Source organism: Salvelinus fontinalis, chromosome 23 (genome assembly GCF_029448725.1).
Source record: "Salvelinus fontinalis isolate EN_2023a chromosome 23, ASM2944872v1, whole genome shotgun sequence".
Taxonomy (NCBI): Eukaryota; Metazoa; Chordata; class Actinopteri; order Salmoniformes; family Salmonidae; genus Salvelinus; species Salvelinus fontinalis.
This window is the reverse complement of record NC_074687.1, coordinates 24,173,274-24,191,769: the sequence shown is the minus strand read 5'-3', so window position 1 is coordinate 24,191,769 and position 18,496 is coordinate 24,173,274. Positions and strand designations below refer to the sequence as shown.

At 45.2% G+C, this 18,496-nt stretch overlaps 1 protein-coding gene across 3 annotated transcripts in view; it reads left to right on the top strand.

Moving 5' to 3' along the window:
- LOC129821059 (zinc finger protein 385B-like) overlaps positions 1–18,496 on the top strand; it is a 230,930-nt gene that overhangs the window by 19,993 nt on the left and 192,441 nt on the right. For 2 of the 3 annotated variants that reach the window (XM_055878304.1, XM_055878307.1), the window contains exon 2: positions 16,924–17,283. In XM_055878304.1, the coding sequence (XP_055734279.1) occupies positions 16,924–17,283 (360 nt within the window). Of the gene's footprint in view, positions 1–16,521; positions 16,757–16,923; positions 17,284–18,496 lie in introns of those variants that run through there. The other variant, XM_055878306.1, reaches the window with a different exon arrangement.

Sequence of the window (18,496 nt, the reverse complement as noted above, 5' to 3'; positions counted from 1 at the left end):
CAAACAGCCTTTAACAGCTTGTAACCTGTGATCAAATGCCTTCCTACACTAAACCTGAGTCCTGATGGAAATCTGAACAGGGGTTTAGAAAGCCTGACTCTGCCATGCATAGATGAGAGGATAACTTTGTCTGAAACAATGCACTGTACGACCAAACACAGGTTGATGTTCAATGCCTAGTGATCTCATGCATTTTACTGATTATATAAGATTATATTAGTCAGAAACAAGCTTAGTGCGTAAATCATTATGTCATAAGCAGTGATGTAACTGTGGACTCAATCCAGGCTGTACCAGCCTAGCCAGTGGATGGACTTCCTCTCTTCAAATCATTTAATGAAGGGAGGGGAGGAGAGAGTATTTCTACCTTCCTCAAATTCAGAATAGTGACGGGTTTCAGTCAGTGTGATGCAACTTGCCACTGGGAAGTTTCTGTGATTTTTATAGCCTACTTTTTGACACTTGGCAGCATACAATACATACCATGCAATCCATGGCAAAGTCTAACGGCAAAATGTTCTCATGTTTCCACAGAACTTGAACATCACTTTTTAGAACATCGGTTTTAGTTGTACTATTTCCATCTAGGCCTACATGAATTCTCAACGACCTTGCCCACGCAAACCTGAAAAAGGTGGGAGTCAGTGAGTTGGTGTCTGCTCTGCTGTTGACGTGCACTGAGGCTAATGGGCATGCTTTTCCATTAAGCCTACCCACATTGAAATCATCACTCAAATACATGTACTGCTGTTTTCATAAAACACGCCAAGGTAAAGCTCGGGAGGAACTGACATAATTGTGTAGTTTAGGAAGTCATGTAACTTTTCAGACAGTTAATGTATTCCATAATAAAAAAATGTTGGTCCGATGCTCATAGGTGGAAACACGAAAGCCTAAATCTTTGAGACCAAACACCGGAAGGAAGTCTCATATTGGATTTGAGGCATGCATTACATGGGATGTGTAAGAGAGGGATGTTTATCTCCAGGCCATCAGTCTGTTAATCAGTCATCAGTAGCCGACCTCCAGCTAGTACCCTGCCCTGCACCTTAGAAACTGCTTTGCCCTACATACAGTACATACAGTCATTGAACACTGGTCACTTTAATAATGTTTACATACTGTTTTACCCACTTAATACAGTTGAAGTCGGAAGTTTACATACACTTAGGTTGGAGTCATTAAAACTAATTTTTCAACCACTCCACAAATTTCTTGTTAACAAACGATAGTTTTGGCAAGTCGGTTAGGACATCTACTTTGTGCATGACACAAGTAATTTTTCCAACAATTGTTTAGAGACAGATTATTTAACGTATAATTCACTATACCACAATTCCAGTGGGTCAGAAGTTTACTAAGTTTACTAAGTTGACTGTGCCTTTAAACAGCTTGGGAAATTCCAGAAAATTATGTCATGGCTTTAGAAGCCTCTGATAGGCTAATTGACACAATGTGAGTCAATTGGAAGTGTACCTGTGGATGTATTTCAAGGCCTACCTTCAAACTCAGTGCTTCTTTGCTTGACATCATAGGAAAATCAAAAGAAATCAGCGAAGACCTCAGAAAACAAATTATAGACCTCCACAAGTCTGGTTCATCCTTGGGAGTAATTTCCAAATGGCTGAAAGTACCACGTTCATCTGTACAAACAATAGTATGCAAGTATAAACACCATGGGACCACGCAGCCGTCATACCGCTCAGGAAGAAGACGCGTTCTGTCTCCTAGAGATGAACGCACTTTGGTGCGAAAAGTGCAAATCAATCCCAGAATAACAGCAAAGGACCTTGTGAAGATGCTGGAGGAAACAGGTACAACAGTATCTATATCCACAGTAAAACGAGTCCTATATCGACATAACCTGAAAGACCGCTCTGCGAGGAAGAAACCACTGCTCCAAAACCGCCATAAAAAGCCAGACTACGGTTTGCAACTGCACATGGGGACAAAGATCGTATTTTTTTAAGAAATGTCTTCTGGTCTGATGAAACAAAGGTAGAACTGTTTGGCCATAATGACCATCATTATGCCACCATAATGTTTGGAGGAAAAAGGGGGAGGCTTTCAAGCCACAGAACACCATCCCAACCGTGAAGCACGGGATGGCAGCATCATGTTGTGGGGGTGCTTCTGCTGCAGGAGGGATTGGTGCACTTCACAAAATAGATGGCATCATGAGGCAGGAAAATTATGTGGATATATTGAAGCAACATCTCAAGACATCAGTCAGGAAGTTAAAGCTTGGTCGCATATGGATCTTCCAAATGGACAATGACCCCAAGCATACTTCCAAAGTTGTGGCAAAATGGCTTAAGGACAACAAAGTCAAGGAATTGGAGTGGCCATCACAAAGCCCTGACCTCAATCTCATAGAAAGTTTGTGGGCAAAACTGAAAAAGCGTGTGCGAGCAAGGAGGCCTACAAACCTGACTCAGTTACACCAGCTCTGTCAGGAGGAATGGGACAAAAAATTAGCCAATTTATTGTGGGAAGCTTGTAGAAGGCTACCCGAAACGTTTGACCCAAGATAAACAATTCAAGGCAATGCTACCAAATACTAATTAAGTGTATGTTAAATTCTGACCCACTGGGAATGTGATGAAAGAAATAAAAGCTGAAATAAGTCATTCTCTCTACTATTATTCTGACATTTCACATTCTTAAATTAAGTGGTGATCCTAACTGACCTAAGATTTTTACTAGGATTAAATGTAAGGAATTGTGGAAACTGAGTTTAAATATATTTGGCTAAGGTGTATGTAAACTTCCAACTTCAACTGTATGTATATACTGTATTCAAGTCATGGCTCATCATATATAACTACTACAGGGACTCTACAAGGTGTAAAAGCCTCTCGCTAGACATTATAATGGGATAGGAAACCCCCTCACTAGACATTATAATGGGATAGGAAACCCCCTCGCTAGACATTACAATGGAATATGAACCCTCTCTCTAGTATTTACAATGGGATAGGAAACACACTCGCTAGGCATTATAATGGGATAGGAAACCCACTCGCTAGGAATTATAATGGGATAGGAAACCCCTCGCTAGACATTACAATGGGATAGGAAACCCACTCGCTAGGAATTATCTTCCGGCGCCGACCGAGATGGCCGCCTCGCTTCGCGTTCCTTGGAAAATATGCAGTATTTTGTTTTTTTATGTGTTATTTCTTACATTGGTACCCCAGGTGATCTTAGGTTTCATTACATACAGTCGGGAGGAACTACTGAATATACGATTAACGTCAACTAACCATCGTTCCTACCAGGAATATGACTTTCCCGAAACGGATCCAGTGTTTTGCCTTCCACCCAATACAATGGATCTGATCCCAGCCGGCGACCCTACGCGACGGCGTAAAAGGGGCAAACGTAGCGGTCTCCTGGTCAGGCTTCGGAGACGGGCACATCGCGCTCCACTCCCTAGCATACTACTCGCTAATGTCCAGTCTCTTGACAATAAGGTTGATGAAATCCGAGCACGGGTAACATTCCAGAGAGACATCAGGGATTGCAACGTGCTCTGCTTCACGGAAACATGGCTAACTCAAGAGATGCTAACGGAGTCGGTGCAGCCAGCTGGTTTCTTCACGCATCGCGCCGACAGAAACAAACATCTTTCTGGTAAGAAGAGGGGCGGGGGAGTATGCCTTATGATCAACGAGACGTGGTGTGATCATCATAACAACACACAGGAACTCAAGTCATTCTGTTCACCTGATCTAGAACTCCTCACAATCAAATGTCGACCGCATTATCTACCAAGGGAATTCTCTTCGATCATAATCACAGCCGTATATATTCCCCCCCAAGCAGACACATCGATGGCCCTGAACGAACTCTATCTGACTCTTTGTAAACTGGAAACCACACACCCTGAGGCTGCATTCATCGTAGCTGGGGATTTTAACAAGGCTAATCTAAAAACAAAACTCCCTAAATTCTATCAGCATATCGATTGTGCTACCAGGGCTGGTAAAACCCTGGATCATTGTTATACTAACTTCCGCGACGCATATAAGGCCCTCCCCCGCCCTCCTTTCGGAAAAGCTGACCACGACTCCATTTTGTTGATTCCAGCCTACAAACAGAAACTAAAACAACAAGCTCCCGCGCTCAGGTCTGTTCAACGCTGGTCCGACCAATCTGATTCCACGCTTCAAGACTGCTTCGATCACGCGGATTGGAATATGTTCCGCATTGCGTCCAACAACAACATTGAAGAATATGCTGATTCGGTGAGCGAGTTCATTAGGAAGTGCATTGACGATGTCGTACCCACAGCAACGATTAAAACATTCCCAAACCAGAAACCGTGGATTGACGGCAGCATTCGCGTGAAACTGAAAGCGCGAACCACTGCTTTTAACCAGGGCAAGGTGACCGGAAACATGACCGAATACAAACAGTGTAGCTATTCTCTCCGCAAGGCTATCAAACAGGCTAAGTCCCAGTACAGAGACAAAATAGTCGCAATTCAACAGCTCAGACACAAGAGGTATGTGGCAGGTTCTACAGTCTATCACGGATTACAAAAAGAAAACCAGCCCCGTCGCGGACCAGGATGTCTTGCTCCCAGACAGGCTAAATAACTTTTTTGCCCGCTTTGAGGACAATACAGTGCCACTGACACGGCCCGCTACCAAAACCTGCGGGCTCTCCTTCACTGCAGCCTAGGTGAGTAAAACATTTAAACGTGTTAACCCTCGCAAGGCTGCAGGCCCAGACGGCATTCCCAGCCGCGTCCTCAGAGCATGCGCAGACCAGCTGGCTGGTGTGTTTACGGACATATTCAATCAATCCTTATCCCAGTCTGCTGTTCCCACATGCTTCAAGAGGGCCACCATTGTTCCTGTTCCCAAGAAAGCTAAGGTAACTGAGCTAAACGACTACCGCCCCGTAGCACTCACTTCCGTCATCATAAAGTGCTTTGAGAGACTAGTCAAGGACCATATCACCTCCACCCTACCGGACACCCTAGACCCACTCCAATTTGCTTACCGACCCAATAGGTCCACAGACGACGCAATCGCAACCACACTGCACACTGCCCTAACCCATCTGGACAAGAGGAATACCTATGTGAGAATGCTGTTCATCGACTACAGCTCAGCATTTAACACCATAGTACCCTCCAAACTCGTCATCAAGCTCGAGACCCTGGGTCTCGACCCCGCCCTGTGCAACTGGGTCCTGGACTTCCTGACGGGCCGCCCCCAGGTGGTGAGGGTAGGTAACAACATCTCCACCCCGCTGATCCTCAACACTGGGGCCCCACAAGGGTGCGTTCTGAGCCCTCTCCTGTACTCCCTGTTCACCCACGACTGCGTGGCCATGCATGCCTCCAACTCAATCATCAAGTTTGCGGATGACACTACAGTGGTAGGCTTGATTACCAACAACGACGAGACGGCCTACAGGGAGGAGGTGAGGGCCCTCGGAGTGTGGTGTCAGGAAAATAACCTCACACTCAAAGTCAACAAAACAAAGGAGATGATTGTGGACTTCAGGAAACAGCAGAGGGAGCACCCCCCTATCCACATCGACGGGTCAGTAGTGGAGAAGGTGGAAAGTTTTAAGTTCCTCGGTGTACACATCACGGACAAACTGAATTGGTCCACCCACACAGACAGCGTTGTGAAGAAGGCGCAGCAGCGCCTCTTCAACCTCAGGAGGCTGAAGAAATTCGGCTTGTCACCAAAAGCACTCACAAACTTCTACAGATGCACAATCGAGAGCATCCTGTCGGGCTGTATCACCGCCTGGTACGGCAACTGCTCCGCCCACAACCGTAAGGCTCTCCAGAGGGTAGTGAGGTCTGCAGAACGCATCACCGGGGGCAAACTACCTGCCCTCCAGGACACCTACACCACCCGATGTCACAGGAAGGCCATAAAGATCATCAAGGACAACAACCACCCAAGCCACTGCCTGTTCACCCCGCTATCATCCAGAAGGCGAGGTCAGTACAGGTGCATCAAAGCAGGGACCGAGAGACTGAAAAACAGCTTCTATCTCAAGGCCATCAGACTGTTAAACAGCCACCACTAACATTTAGCGGCCGCTGCCAACATACTGACTCAACTCCAGCCACTTTAAAAATGGGAATTGATGGAAATTATGTAAAAATGTACCACTAGCCACTTTAAACAATGCCACTTAATATAATGTTTACATACCCTACATTACCCATCTCATATGTATATGTATATACTGTACTCTATATCATCTACTGCATCTTGCCATCTTTATGTAATACATGTACCACTAGCCACTTTAAACTATGCCACTTTATGTTTACATACCCTACAGTACTCATCTCATATGTATATACCGTACTCTATACCATCTACTGCATCTTGCCTATGCCGTTCTGTACCATCACTCATTCATATATCTTTATGTACATATTCTTTATCCCTTTACACTTGCGTGTATAAGGTAGTAGTTGTGGAATTGTTAGGTTAGATTACTTGTTGTTATTACTGCATTGTCGGAACTAGAAGCACAAGCATTTCGCTACACTCGCATTAACATCTGCTAACCATGTGTATGTGACTAATAAAATTTGATTTGATTTGATTATAATGGGATAGGAAACCCACTCGCTAGACATTATAATGGGACAGGAAACCCACTCGCTAGGAATTATAATGGGATAGGTAACCCCCTCGCTAGACATTACATTGGGATATGAACCCACTCGCTAGGCATTATAATGGGATAGGAAACCCCTCGCTAGACATTACAATGGGATAGGAAACCCCCTCGCTAGGAATTATAATGGAATAGGAAACCTCCTCACTGGGAATTATAATGGGAAAGGAAACCCACTCGCTAGGAATTATAATGGGATAGGAAACCCCCTCACTAGACATTACAATGGGACAGGAAACCCACTCGCTAGGAATTATAATGGGATAGGTAACCCCCTCGCTAGACATTACATTGGGATATGAACCCTCTCGCTAGGAATTATAATGGGATAGGGAATCCCCTCGCTAAACATTACACTGGGATTGCAAACCCCCTCGCTAGACATTACAATGGGATAGGAAACCCCCTCGCTAGGCATTACAATGGGATCGGAAACCCACTCGCTAGACATTACAATGGGATCGGAAACACACTCGCTAGACATTACAATGGGATAGGAAACCCACTCGCTATGCATTACAATCGGATAGGAACCCCCCTCGCTAGGCATTACAATGGGATCGGAAACCCACTCGCTAGACATTACAATGGGATCGGAAACACACTCGCTAGACATTACAATGGGATAGGAAACCCACTCGCTATGCATTACAATCGGATAGGAAACCCCCTCGCTAGGCATTACAATGGGATCGGAAACCCACTCGCTAGACATTACAATGGGATCGGAAACACACTCGCTAGACATTACAATGGGATAGGAAACCCACTCGCTATGCATTACAATCGGATAGGAAACCCCCTCGCTAGGCATTACAATGGGATAGGAAACCCCCTCGCTAGGCATTACAATGGGATAGGAAACCCCCTCGCTAGGCATTACAATGGGATAGGAAACCCCCTCGCTAGACATTACAATGGGATAGGAAACCCCCTCGCTAGGCATTACAATGGGATAGGAAACCCCCTCGCTAGACATTACAATGGGATAGGAAACCCCCTCGCTAGGCATTACAATGGGATAGGAAACCCCCTCGCTAGGCATTACAATGGGATAGGAAACCCCCTCGCTAGACATTACAATGGGATAGGAAACCCCCTCGCTAGACATTACAATGGGATAGGAAACCCCCTCGCTAGACATTACAATGGGATAGGAAACCCCCTCGCTAGGCATTACAATGGGATAGGAAACCCCCTCGCTAGACATTACAATGGGATAGGAAACCCCCTCGCTAGGCATTACAATGGGATAGGAAACCCCCTCGCTAGACATTACAATGGGATAGGATACCCCTCGCTAGGCATTATAATGGGATAGGAAACCCCCTCGCTAGACATTACAATGGGATAGGAAACCCCCACGCTAGGCATTACAATAGGATAGGAAACCCCCTCGCTAGGCATTACAATGGGATAGGAAACCCCCTCGCTAGGCATTACAATGGGAATAGGAAACCCCCTCGTTAGGCATTACAATGGGATAGGAAACCCCTCTCGCTAGCTATTGCAATGGGATAGGAAACCCCCTCGCTGGGCATTATAATGGGATAGGAAACCCCCTCGCTAAACATTATAATGGGATAGGAACCCCATCGCTAGCTAAAACAATGGGGTCGTAAACTCCCTCGCAAGACATTACGATGGGATAGTAAACCCCCTCCCTTGTCATTGTAATGGGATATGAAACCCCCTCGCTAAACATTATAATCGGATAGGAAACCCCCTTTCTAGAGATTACAATGTGATAGGAACCCCATCGCTAGGAATTACAATGGGATAGGAAACCCCCTCGCTAGGAATTATAATGGGATAGGAACCCCCCTCGCTAGGCATTACAATGGGATAGGAAATGCCCTCACTTGACTTTATAGAGGGATTGTAAACCCCCTCGCTTTGCATTGTAATGGGATAGGAAACCCCCTCACTAGGCATTACAATGGGATCGGAAATCACTTTACTAGACATTATAATGGGATAGGAAACCCCCTCGCTAGGCATAATAATGGGATAGAAACCCCCTCGCTAGGAATTACAATGGGATCGGAAACACACTCGCTAGACATTATAATGGGATAGGAAACCCCCTCGCTAGGAATTACAATGGGATCGGAAACACACTCGCTAGACATTATAATGGGATAGGAAACCCACTCGCTAGGCATTACAATGGGATCGGAAACACACTCGCTAGGCATTACAATGGGATCGGAAACCCCCTCGCTAGACATTATAATGGGATAGGTAACCCCCTCGCTAGACATTAATGGGATATGAACCCTCTCTCTTGGAATTACAATGGGATAGGAAACCCCCTCGCTAGGAATTATAATGGGATAGGAAACCCCGTCACTGGGAATTATAATGGGATAGGAAACCCACTCGCTAGAAATTATAATGGGATAGCAAACCCCCTCGCTAGACATTACAATGGGATAGGAAACCCCCTCGCTAGGCATTACAATGGGATAGGAAACCCATTCGCTATAGATTATAATGGGATAGGATACCCCTCGCTAGACATTACAATGGGATAGGAAATCCCCTCGCTAGGAATTATGATGAGATAGGAAACCCCCTCACTGGGAATTATAATGGGATAGGAAACCCACTCGCTAGGAATTATAATGGGATAGGAAACCCCCTCACTAGACATTATAATGGGACAGGAAACCCACTCGCTAGGAATTATAATGGGATAGGGAATCCCCTCGCTAAACATTACACTGGGATAGCAAACCTCCTCGCTAGACATTACAATGGGATAGGAAACCCCCTCGTTAGGCATTACAATGGGATAGCAAACCCCCTCGCTAGACATTATAATGAGATAGGAAACCCCTCACTAGACATTACAATGGGATAGGAAACCCCCCGCTATGCATTACAATGGGAATAGGAAACCCCCTCGCTAGGCATTACAATGGGAATAGGAAACCCCCCGCTATGCATTACAATGGGAATAGGAAACCCCCCGCTATGCATTACAATGGGAATAGGAAACCCCCTCGCTAGGCATTACAATGGGAATAGGAAACCCCCTCGCTAGACATTACAATGGGAATAGGAAACCCCCTCGCTTGTCACGGTTTTCTAACGTAGAACCCAGAAGCAGACCAGGACAAGGAGAGTAAGACGAAGGTGAGTATTTATTTACAAGTTTAAGTGTAGAGATAGAAAGATCCAGGTAGCGGAGCGGGCAGCGGAGTTGAGTTGATGGGATTGAATTGGCAGATCCAAGGGAGTAACAGAAGCCACCGACGAGCAGTTAGGGATGGAATGAGTGTTCCGGGGGAATGACTGTTGACAGAGAGAACGGAGGTAAGTTCAAGGCAAGCAAGACGTACAAAACAACAAAACAAACTCTATCAAAATGGAGGCTGATACGCTGGCACGACATACTGTTCATGGCTAACGATCCGGCAGGGAATGGATGTCAGGTCAGTGCTTATGAAGTGGAGGGGTGATGATCAGGACCAGGTGTGCAGATAGCGGATTGGAAACAGGTGCGGTAAATCAGAGATCTCCCAACCAGCTACGTCGCCTGGCAACCAGACAGGGTGCGTTCCAGGACACCGGAAAAAACACTCCAGGACAGAACACAGGCAAAAACAGACTCAGGAAGCGGGATTCGTGACATCGCTAGGCAATACAATGGGATAGGAAACCCCCTCGCTAGGCATTACAATGGGATAGGAAACCCCCTCGCTTGACTTTATAGAGGGATTGTATACCCCCTCGCTGGGCATTGTAATGGGATCGGAAACACGCTCGCTAGGCATTATAATGGGATAGGAAATCACTTTACTAGACATTATAATGGGATAGGAAACCCCCTCGCTAGGCATTATAATGGGATAGGAAACCCCCCCGCTAGGAGTTATAATTGGATAGGAAACCCCCTCGCTAGGCATTATAATGGGATAGGAAATCCCCTCGCTAGGCATTATAATGGGATAGGAAACCCCCTCCTTAGACTTAGTTATGGAGTAGGAAACCCCCTCGCTAGGCATTATAATGGGACAGGAAACCCACTCGCTAGGAATTATAATGGGATAGGGAATCCCCTCGCTAGACATGACAATGGGATAGGAAACCTTCCCGCTAGGCATTACAATGGGATAGGAAACCCATTTGCTAGACATTATAATGGGATAGGAAACCCACTCGCTAGACATTATAATGGGAAAGGAAACCCCTCGCTAGACATTATAATGGGATAGGAAACCCACTCACTGGGAATTTTAATGGGATAGGAAACCCACTCGCTAGGAATTATAATGGGATAGGAAACCCCCTCACTAGACATTATAATGGGACAGGAAACCCACTCGCTAGGAATTATAATGGGATAGGTAACCCCCTCGCGAGACATTACATTGGGATATGAACCCTCTCGCTAGGAATTATAATGGGATAGGGAATCCCCTCGCTAGACATTACAATGGGATAGGAAACCCCCCCGCTAGGCATTACAATGGGATAGGAAACCCATTCGCTAGACATTATAATGGGATAGGAAACCCACTCGCTAGACATTATAATGGGATAGGAAACCCCCTCGCTAGGCATTATAATGGGATAGGAAACCCCCTCGCTAGGAGTTATAATGGGATAGAGGGATTGTAAACTAGGGAGTTCTTTCTAGGGAGTTTTTCCTAGCCACCGTGCTTCTACACCTGCATTGCTTGCTGTTTGGGGTTTTAGGCTGGGTTTCTGTACAGCACTTCGAGATATTAGCTGATGTACGAAGGGCTATATAAAATAAACTTGATTGAAACTTGATGGATAGGAAATCGCCTCGCTAGGCGTTACAATGGGATAGGAAATCCCCTCGCTAGGCATTATAGTGGGATAGGAAATCTCCTCGCTAGACATTACAATGGGATAGGAAACCCACTCGCTTGGCACTGCAAAGGGATGGGAATGTCTCTCGCTAGGCATTATAATGGGATAGGAAATCCCCTCGCTAGGCATTATAATGGGATAGGAAACCCCCGCCCTAGACATTACAATGGGATAGGAAACCCACTCGCTAGACATTATAATGGGATAGGAAACCCACTCGCTAGACATTATAATGGGATAGGAAATCCCCTTGGCTACACATCATAATGGGATAGCAAACCGACTCCCTAGACATTATAATAGGATAGGAAACCCATTCGCTAGACATTATAATTGGATAGGAAACACCCTCGCTAGGCATTACAATGGGATAGGAAATCCCCTCTCTAGACTTTACAATGGGAATAGTAATAGTATTCCCTTTAGGAACCATTCTAGATTGTATTGGAAAGCAGCCATCAAGGTAAATGAATGACAGATAGATTGCTTGGAAATCCTCTCTTTATCTGTCGTGCTGTGTTTTGTTTTGGGGCTTTGCACCTGCTTTGTTCTCTAAGCTGACAGGATGTCCTTGTAAGACCTGCTATGTTTGTGTTTGTGTGTGTTTGTGTGTGTGTGTGTGTGTGTGTTTTTGTGTGTGTGTGTGTGTGTAGTGGCTCTCTAAGAACCTGCCATGTGTCTACATCTCGGATCTCTTATTGAAGAGGACATCTGGCACCAGCTGTGACTCAGAGACTAGAGAGTCTCTCTGAGGGCTTCTGGGGGATCTCCGGGGTGAAGAGGAAAACAAACAGGATTGAAGTTGATCTAAGTTATTGATACTTTCCCGAATGTGTGTGTTCTGGGTTCTCTTCTCCACCTCTTTCAGAACACATAAACACCCTATGTCATCTGCCACACACCCTCAGATGAACATTGAGATAGAGATAGAGAGACAGAGAGATTCTGTCAAATAGTGTATTTCTAGGAACTAACTTCAGAGTGGCATGATGTACTGTAACTCGGCATAACATCTACATTTTCCCCCTGTTGTTATTATCCTTCTTTGAAAGAGAATCCACCCCCATTTCATGTCAGTGGTATGTCAAAGAGACTTATAAATTCCATTTGAACAGATCAGTATAGTGTTATGTTGTTGGTGTGTGTAGTGGAGGCCAGATCAGTATAGTGTTATGTTGTTGGCGTGTTCACTGTGGAGGCTAGATCAGTATAGTGTTATGTTGTTGGTGTGTTCACTGTGGAGGCCAGATCAGTATAGTGTTATGTTGTTGGTGTGTTCACTGTGGAGGCCAGATCAGTATAGTGTTATGTTGTTGGTGTGTTCACTGTGGAGGCCAGATCAGTATAGTGTTATGTTGTTGGTGTGTTCACTGTGGAGGCCAGATCAGTATAGTGTTATGTTGTTGGTGTGTGTAGTGGAGGCCAGATCAGTATAGTGTTATGTTGTTGGTGTGTTCACTGTGGAGGCCAGATCAGTATAGTGTTATGTTGTTGGTGTGTGTAGTGGAGGCCAGATCAGTATAGTGTTATGTTGTTGGTGTGTTCACTGTGGAGGCTAGATCAGTATAGTGTTATGTTGTTGGCGTGTTCACTGTGGAGGCCAGATCAGTATAGTGTTATGTTGTTGGTGTGTGTAGTGGAGGCCAGATCAGTATAGTGTTATGTTGTTGGTGTGTGTAGTGGAGGCCAGATCAGTATAGTGTTATGTTGTTGGCGTGTTCACTGTGGAGGCCAGATCAGTATAGTGTTATGTTGTTGGCGTGTTCACTGTGGAGGCCAGATCAGTATAGTGTTATGTTGTTGGTGTGTTCACTGTGGAGGCCAGATCAGTATAGTGTTATGTTGTTGGTGTGTGTAGTGGAGGCCAGATCAGTATAGTGTTATGTTGTTGGTGTGTTCACTGTGGAGGCCAGATCAGTATAGTGTTATGTTGTTGGTGTGTGTAGTGGAGGCCAGATCAGTATAGTGTTATGTTGTTGGTGTGTTCACTGTGGAGGCCAGATCAGTATAGTGTTATGTTGTTGGCGTGTTCACTGTGGAGGCCAGATCAGTATAGTGTTATGATGTTGGTGGTGCACTGTGGAGGCAGGACCTCCACCACTGGCTGGGCCTGGAAACGTCCAGGATTACCCACTTGCCTGTTTCCATTTCCATTAGTATTAGGCCTACAGTGCTTTAGGCCATAGTGATGGCTTTCCCTCTGTATTGTGTATTGTGTACTGTAGGACCTTCAGAGATTCAGGGGAGAGTAAGAGCAGAGCACTCTATCTGCCATGGAGCTCTAGAAATGAAGCCTGGACAAAAGAGTGTGGGGAGAGTGGGGAAGGAATACAACACTGATAGTACAGTAGGCCTCCCTTAATGCTACAGACAGGTCATATCCCAAATTACACCCTATTCCCTACGTAGTGCACTGATTTTGACGAAGGCCCATATGTCCCTGATCAAAAGTACTGCACTATGTAAGGAATAGGGTACAATTTGTGACGCAGCGACAGTGTTGGGTTGATTAATGATTGACTCCACCTCAGATACATCTCTTGTGTACTACATTATTTGTAGCCTGCTGAATTAGAACTTTTGACAAACGGACATGCTCTTACATTATGTATTTTTTTTCTGAACCCCCTTAGGATTTTAAACAGATGCATTATCAGGCTGAACATCTTTACCTGGTTCAAAGAGGAAGTAGAAAGATTATGACATGGTAGTTGATGTCGTAAGGATTGTTATAATACCAATGCAATGCCATACCAATAACTCAAAATACTCAGGGAGTGGAGTACCATTTGAAGTTGTAGTAGGCCCATTTCCTAGTTGCTGTTAGTGATGTCGTCAGGTAGCCTAGTGGTTAGAGCGTTGGGCCAGTAACAGAAAGGTTGCTGGATTGAATCTCTGAGCTCACAGGGTAAAAATCTGTCATTCTGCCCCTGAACAAGGCAGTTAACCCACTGTTCCCCGGTAGGCTGTCATTGTAAATAAGAATTTGTTCTTAACTGACTTACCGAGTTAAATAAAGGTTAAATAAAAAAATTAAAAATGACAATATGTGATGTATTTAGTGGTAGCAGAGGAAACACTGCCTAGCTCCGTGGCCCCCTGTCTTCCTGGCCCTCCTTGGTCCCCTAACTCCGTGGCCCCCTGTCTCTCTGTCTGATGGAATGACCATGTAGGACCTCACACTCAGTCAGATCTGTCTCTTTCCTCGACCCTGCAGCAACGAACGCTGCTCTCTCTCTGGTAATCTCATCTGTTATCTCCTGGAAGGAGAAGGAGGAGGGAACACACACACACACAATATCTTTCCACAGAGTCAGCCCCAACAAAGCACTGCAGCATCCCTTCCTTCTCAGTGTGTTCTCCTTACTTCATCTAACTAGGCCAAGCCACTGAATACACCAACTTTGCTTTTACAGAGACAGTTGGGGATATTTACACAACCTATTGAATGGTGATCATTTTCGCTGTGCTTGCCTTGCTTACTTGACTGTGGTGTAAAATGAAAAGTGTGCTAAGGGAAGGGGTTGGTAATAAATTAAGCTGAATGGCCACAGCGCTGAGCTCTGAGGAAGTTTGTGAAGGAAGTTTATCTGTCGGTATTAGAGGCCTGCAGCTGCCCATAGAGATTACCCAGTCTGTGTCAGAGGGATTGTGTGTATGTGTGTGTGTGTGTGTGTGTGTGTGTGTGTGTGTGTGTGTGTGTGTGTGTGTGTGTGTGTGTGTGTGTGTGTGTGTGAGTGTGAGTGTGTGCATGAGTGTGTGCGTGCATGTGTGTAAGACGGATTATCTTACTGTCCAGTGAGAGGGACACGTAACATGGCCACACTGCACGAATACTTCACCCTCATAATACAGCCTCCCTATTCATTACAGCCTCACAGACACAGGCTGTGTCCCAAATGGCACCCTATATCCAATATAGTGCATTACTTTTGACCAATAGGGAATAGGGTGCTAATTTGGACGCACCCATACAGTATCATACACAGGAAGCTACTGCAAGGGGAAGTTCCGGTCAATCAGAAGCTTCTGCTGCTTTTCCTTTTCATCCAGACATCATATCCATGGATACAGATTACCCTTGTGCCTGGCCAGATACCATACAAGAAGTATAGTATGTTTAGATTTGCAAGCATTTGCAAAGATTTGCTGCTGAAAATGCAGTATTAATGTGAACGTAAATTATTTTCTTTGCGCTTACAAAGGGATATTTTGTGGGTTTTAGATATACAGTAATTCCCAGTTCAATACAGCAAGACATGTTTCATCCTCTCGTTGCCTATGTCAGCACTCCGGATCTGTAGTACCGTTGCGATGTCCAGAGTTGCAACTCATTAATCAACCATGACAAATGTAATACTATATGGGGATAAAATTCACTTCACCTAGTTGAAATATTTCAGCTTTGAATGCTGATAGAAGTAAATGTAAGCTGTGTGTTGCTGTGTCTGGGTTGGATGGGGATATATACAGAATTCACCATTTGACATATTTAGCTTCAAATGTGAATCTAAGCTGATGGGTTGTTTTGTCGTGTCTGGGGATTGAGAGACTGCCCGCTCTGTCGTATGTTCTGTCCCGTGTCTGTGCTGCAATTGAGGGTTGTGTAACACCCATGGGCAGTGGACATGTGAATTGGGCTCTATCCCCCTCTGCTTCCTCTGCGAGGGCACACACACACACACGCACACGGCGCGAGGGAAACAGATGGGCACAGGAGGTCACTTACCAGCAAAGCTGTATTCACATAGTATTCTAAATCTCTCAAATACTTTCAGCGTTTCTTTGAGCCTGCCCTGGAGTGCCAGATAGGCAGGGATTGCAGTCTGTAGACTATTCCATTGGTTCCATCGTGTCAGTCAAGTTCAATCAAGTGCAGATAAACTATTTGAATGATTTCTTATACTATTTGAACCCAGGTCTGGACAGCAGCCTCGCCCCGGCCCCATCCCGGCTCCACAGGTAGAGAGGCTGGATGATGCTGTGGCACCAGACTGTCAGACAGTATAGCTACACTATCAGAGGTGGAGCTGAGTTCTAGCTCTACAACAGGAAAGAATAGAGATTCAGAATCAGACACCCGCTTAGTGTCCACTGCTCCTCTAACACAGTCACAGTTGTCTGTTGCTTCCACAGGAGAGGGAGACCCTGATTCAGCACTGTATTTTACAATCTGTAGAATGTAGCCTAAACATCAATTTATTTATGTTTAATTGGAGAGTGATGTTTCAAGGAGGATGTGAGTATTTGCCATGTCTGTGTATGTGTGTTTTGTACGTGAGTGTGTGTGTCCGTCCGTCTGTCCATGTGTGTGCGGGCACGTGCAAGTGTGCGTGCCTGCACTATGCTTGCTTTCCAGTAGCAAAGTCTGTCATTCTAATCCACTGTTGTCATTGTTTTCTGCAGGTATGAAGACACCGCTGAGTCCGGCCCACTTCATAGAGCATGGCCGGATGGCCTTTCCGTTCGGAGGCTGTCTGGAGCTGAATCAGCTCACAGGGATGGAGCCTACCACCAACGGCCAGGGTCAGATAAACATGGACCTACAGCTACAGCAGCAGGAGAAGAAGAAGCTGTTCTACTCGATGTGTGAGGTGTGTAACATCCAGCTGAACTCCCAGGCTCAGGCCCAGGTGCACTACAACGGGAGGTCCCACCTGAAGAGGGTCAAACAGATGAACAATGGGGAGGCTCCGGCACCAGCTACTGGGTCTCTACCCACCTCTACACTGAGCCTCAGTAGAAGCACCACCAGCAGCAGTACAGGTAGGCCTGCAGTGAATTTCTGTCAATATTTTAAAAATATTTGTTTGGTTACATTTCTCGAGCCCAATCCCTCAGCTGTTTACCAACACAATTGACACCTGTAACCAGGGAGTCCCATTAAGGTCAGACGAGAGACCCCCTCGAAGGGAGACCTGACTAAGAGGTCTGTAGTGACTAGCCCTGGCTCACCCAGGGAGAGGGATCACTCTCCTACACCCACAGATAACTAGAAATAACAAGGCCTGGACGGTAGTACTCTCTCTTCTAGAGGCATAAACAGACTAGAGGTGATGGTGATGCATGCTGAGTTAGTTTGCAGCATTTGACTCATAGCCATGTCTGTGTCCCAAATGGCACCCTATTCCCTATATAGTGCATATGGCCCCTGGTTAGTAGTGCACTAAATACATAGTAGGGTGCCGTTTGGGATGTACCCATGGCTTTGTCATCCCTCTCAGCCATTTTGTTGTTTTCTTTCACTGCTCGGTTTAACAAACTTTGCTCAGAGGTCCTTTTATATTATTAGTTGGGAAAATGAATATTAATGTTAACCTTTCTATGTCTACAGTGGCTGGCGATAGAGAGAAATAAATCAGTCCGTTTGCTGGGAGTTTGAGGTGTCTATTATGAAATACTTTGGTCCTTTGTGTTGTTTTCAGTAGCACTGCTCTGTTTACTAATGCTGTAATCTTTGCCTCCACACTCTCACCAGTAGTGGCCTAAGGATTTTCATATCCTTTTGATTTGACATATTATTTGACTGAGGGACAATTTCTCTGTGTTGACCTATGGGTGACGTTTGCTTTTGCATAAGTTGTTGGTAGTTGTTAAAACAAAGGATTTCATATAAGAAATTCATTTGTCATTCATTTTCATTTCATGAAACAGTGCTTAGTGATTAGTGCTTAGAGCTTAGTGATTACTGCTTAGTGATTAGTTATTAGTGATTATTGATTAGAGCTTAGTGATTAGTGATTAGAGCTTAGTGCTAAGTGATTAGTGCGATGCCCAGGTTTTTTACTCTTTGTTTAAATACACTCATCTTGACTGTTTAGTGCCTGGCTGTAGAAATGTTCTGTTAACTTGATTCTGTTCTGTTCAGACTGGAGCAAAACAAATGCTCCGTAGGCAGAGGATAAAGATAGTCTTTCCAGACTGGCTTAAAGAATGTGTGTAACTTAAATTGCATTGCAATTTAAAAATCAAGACTTGA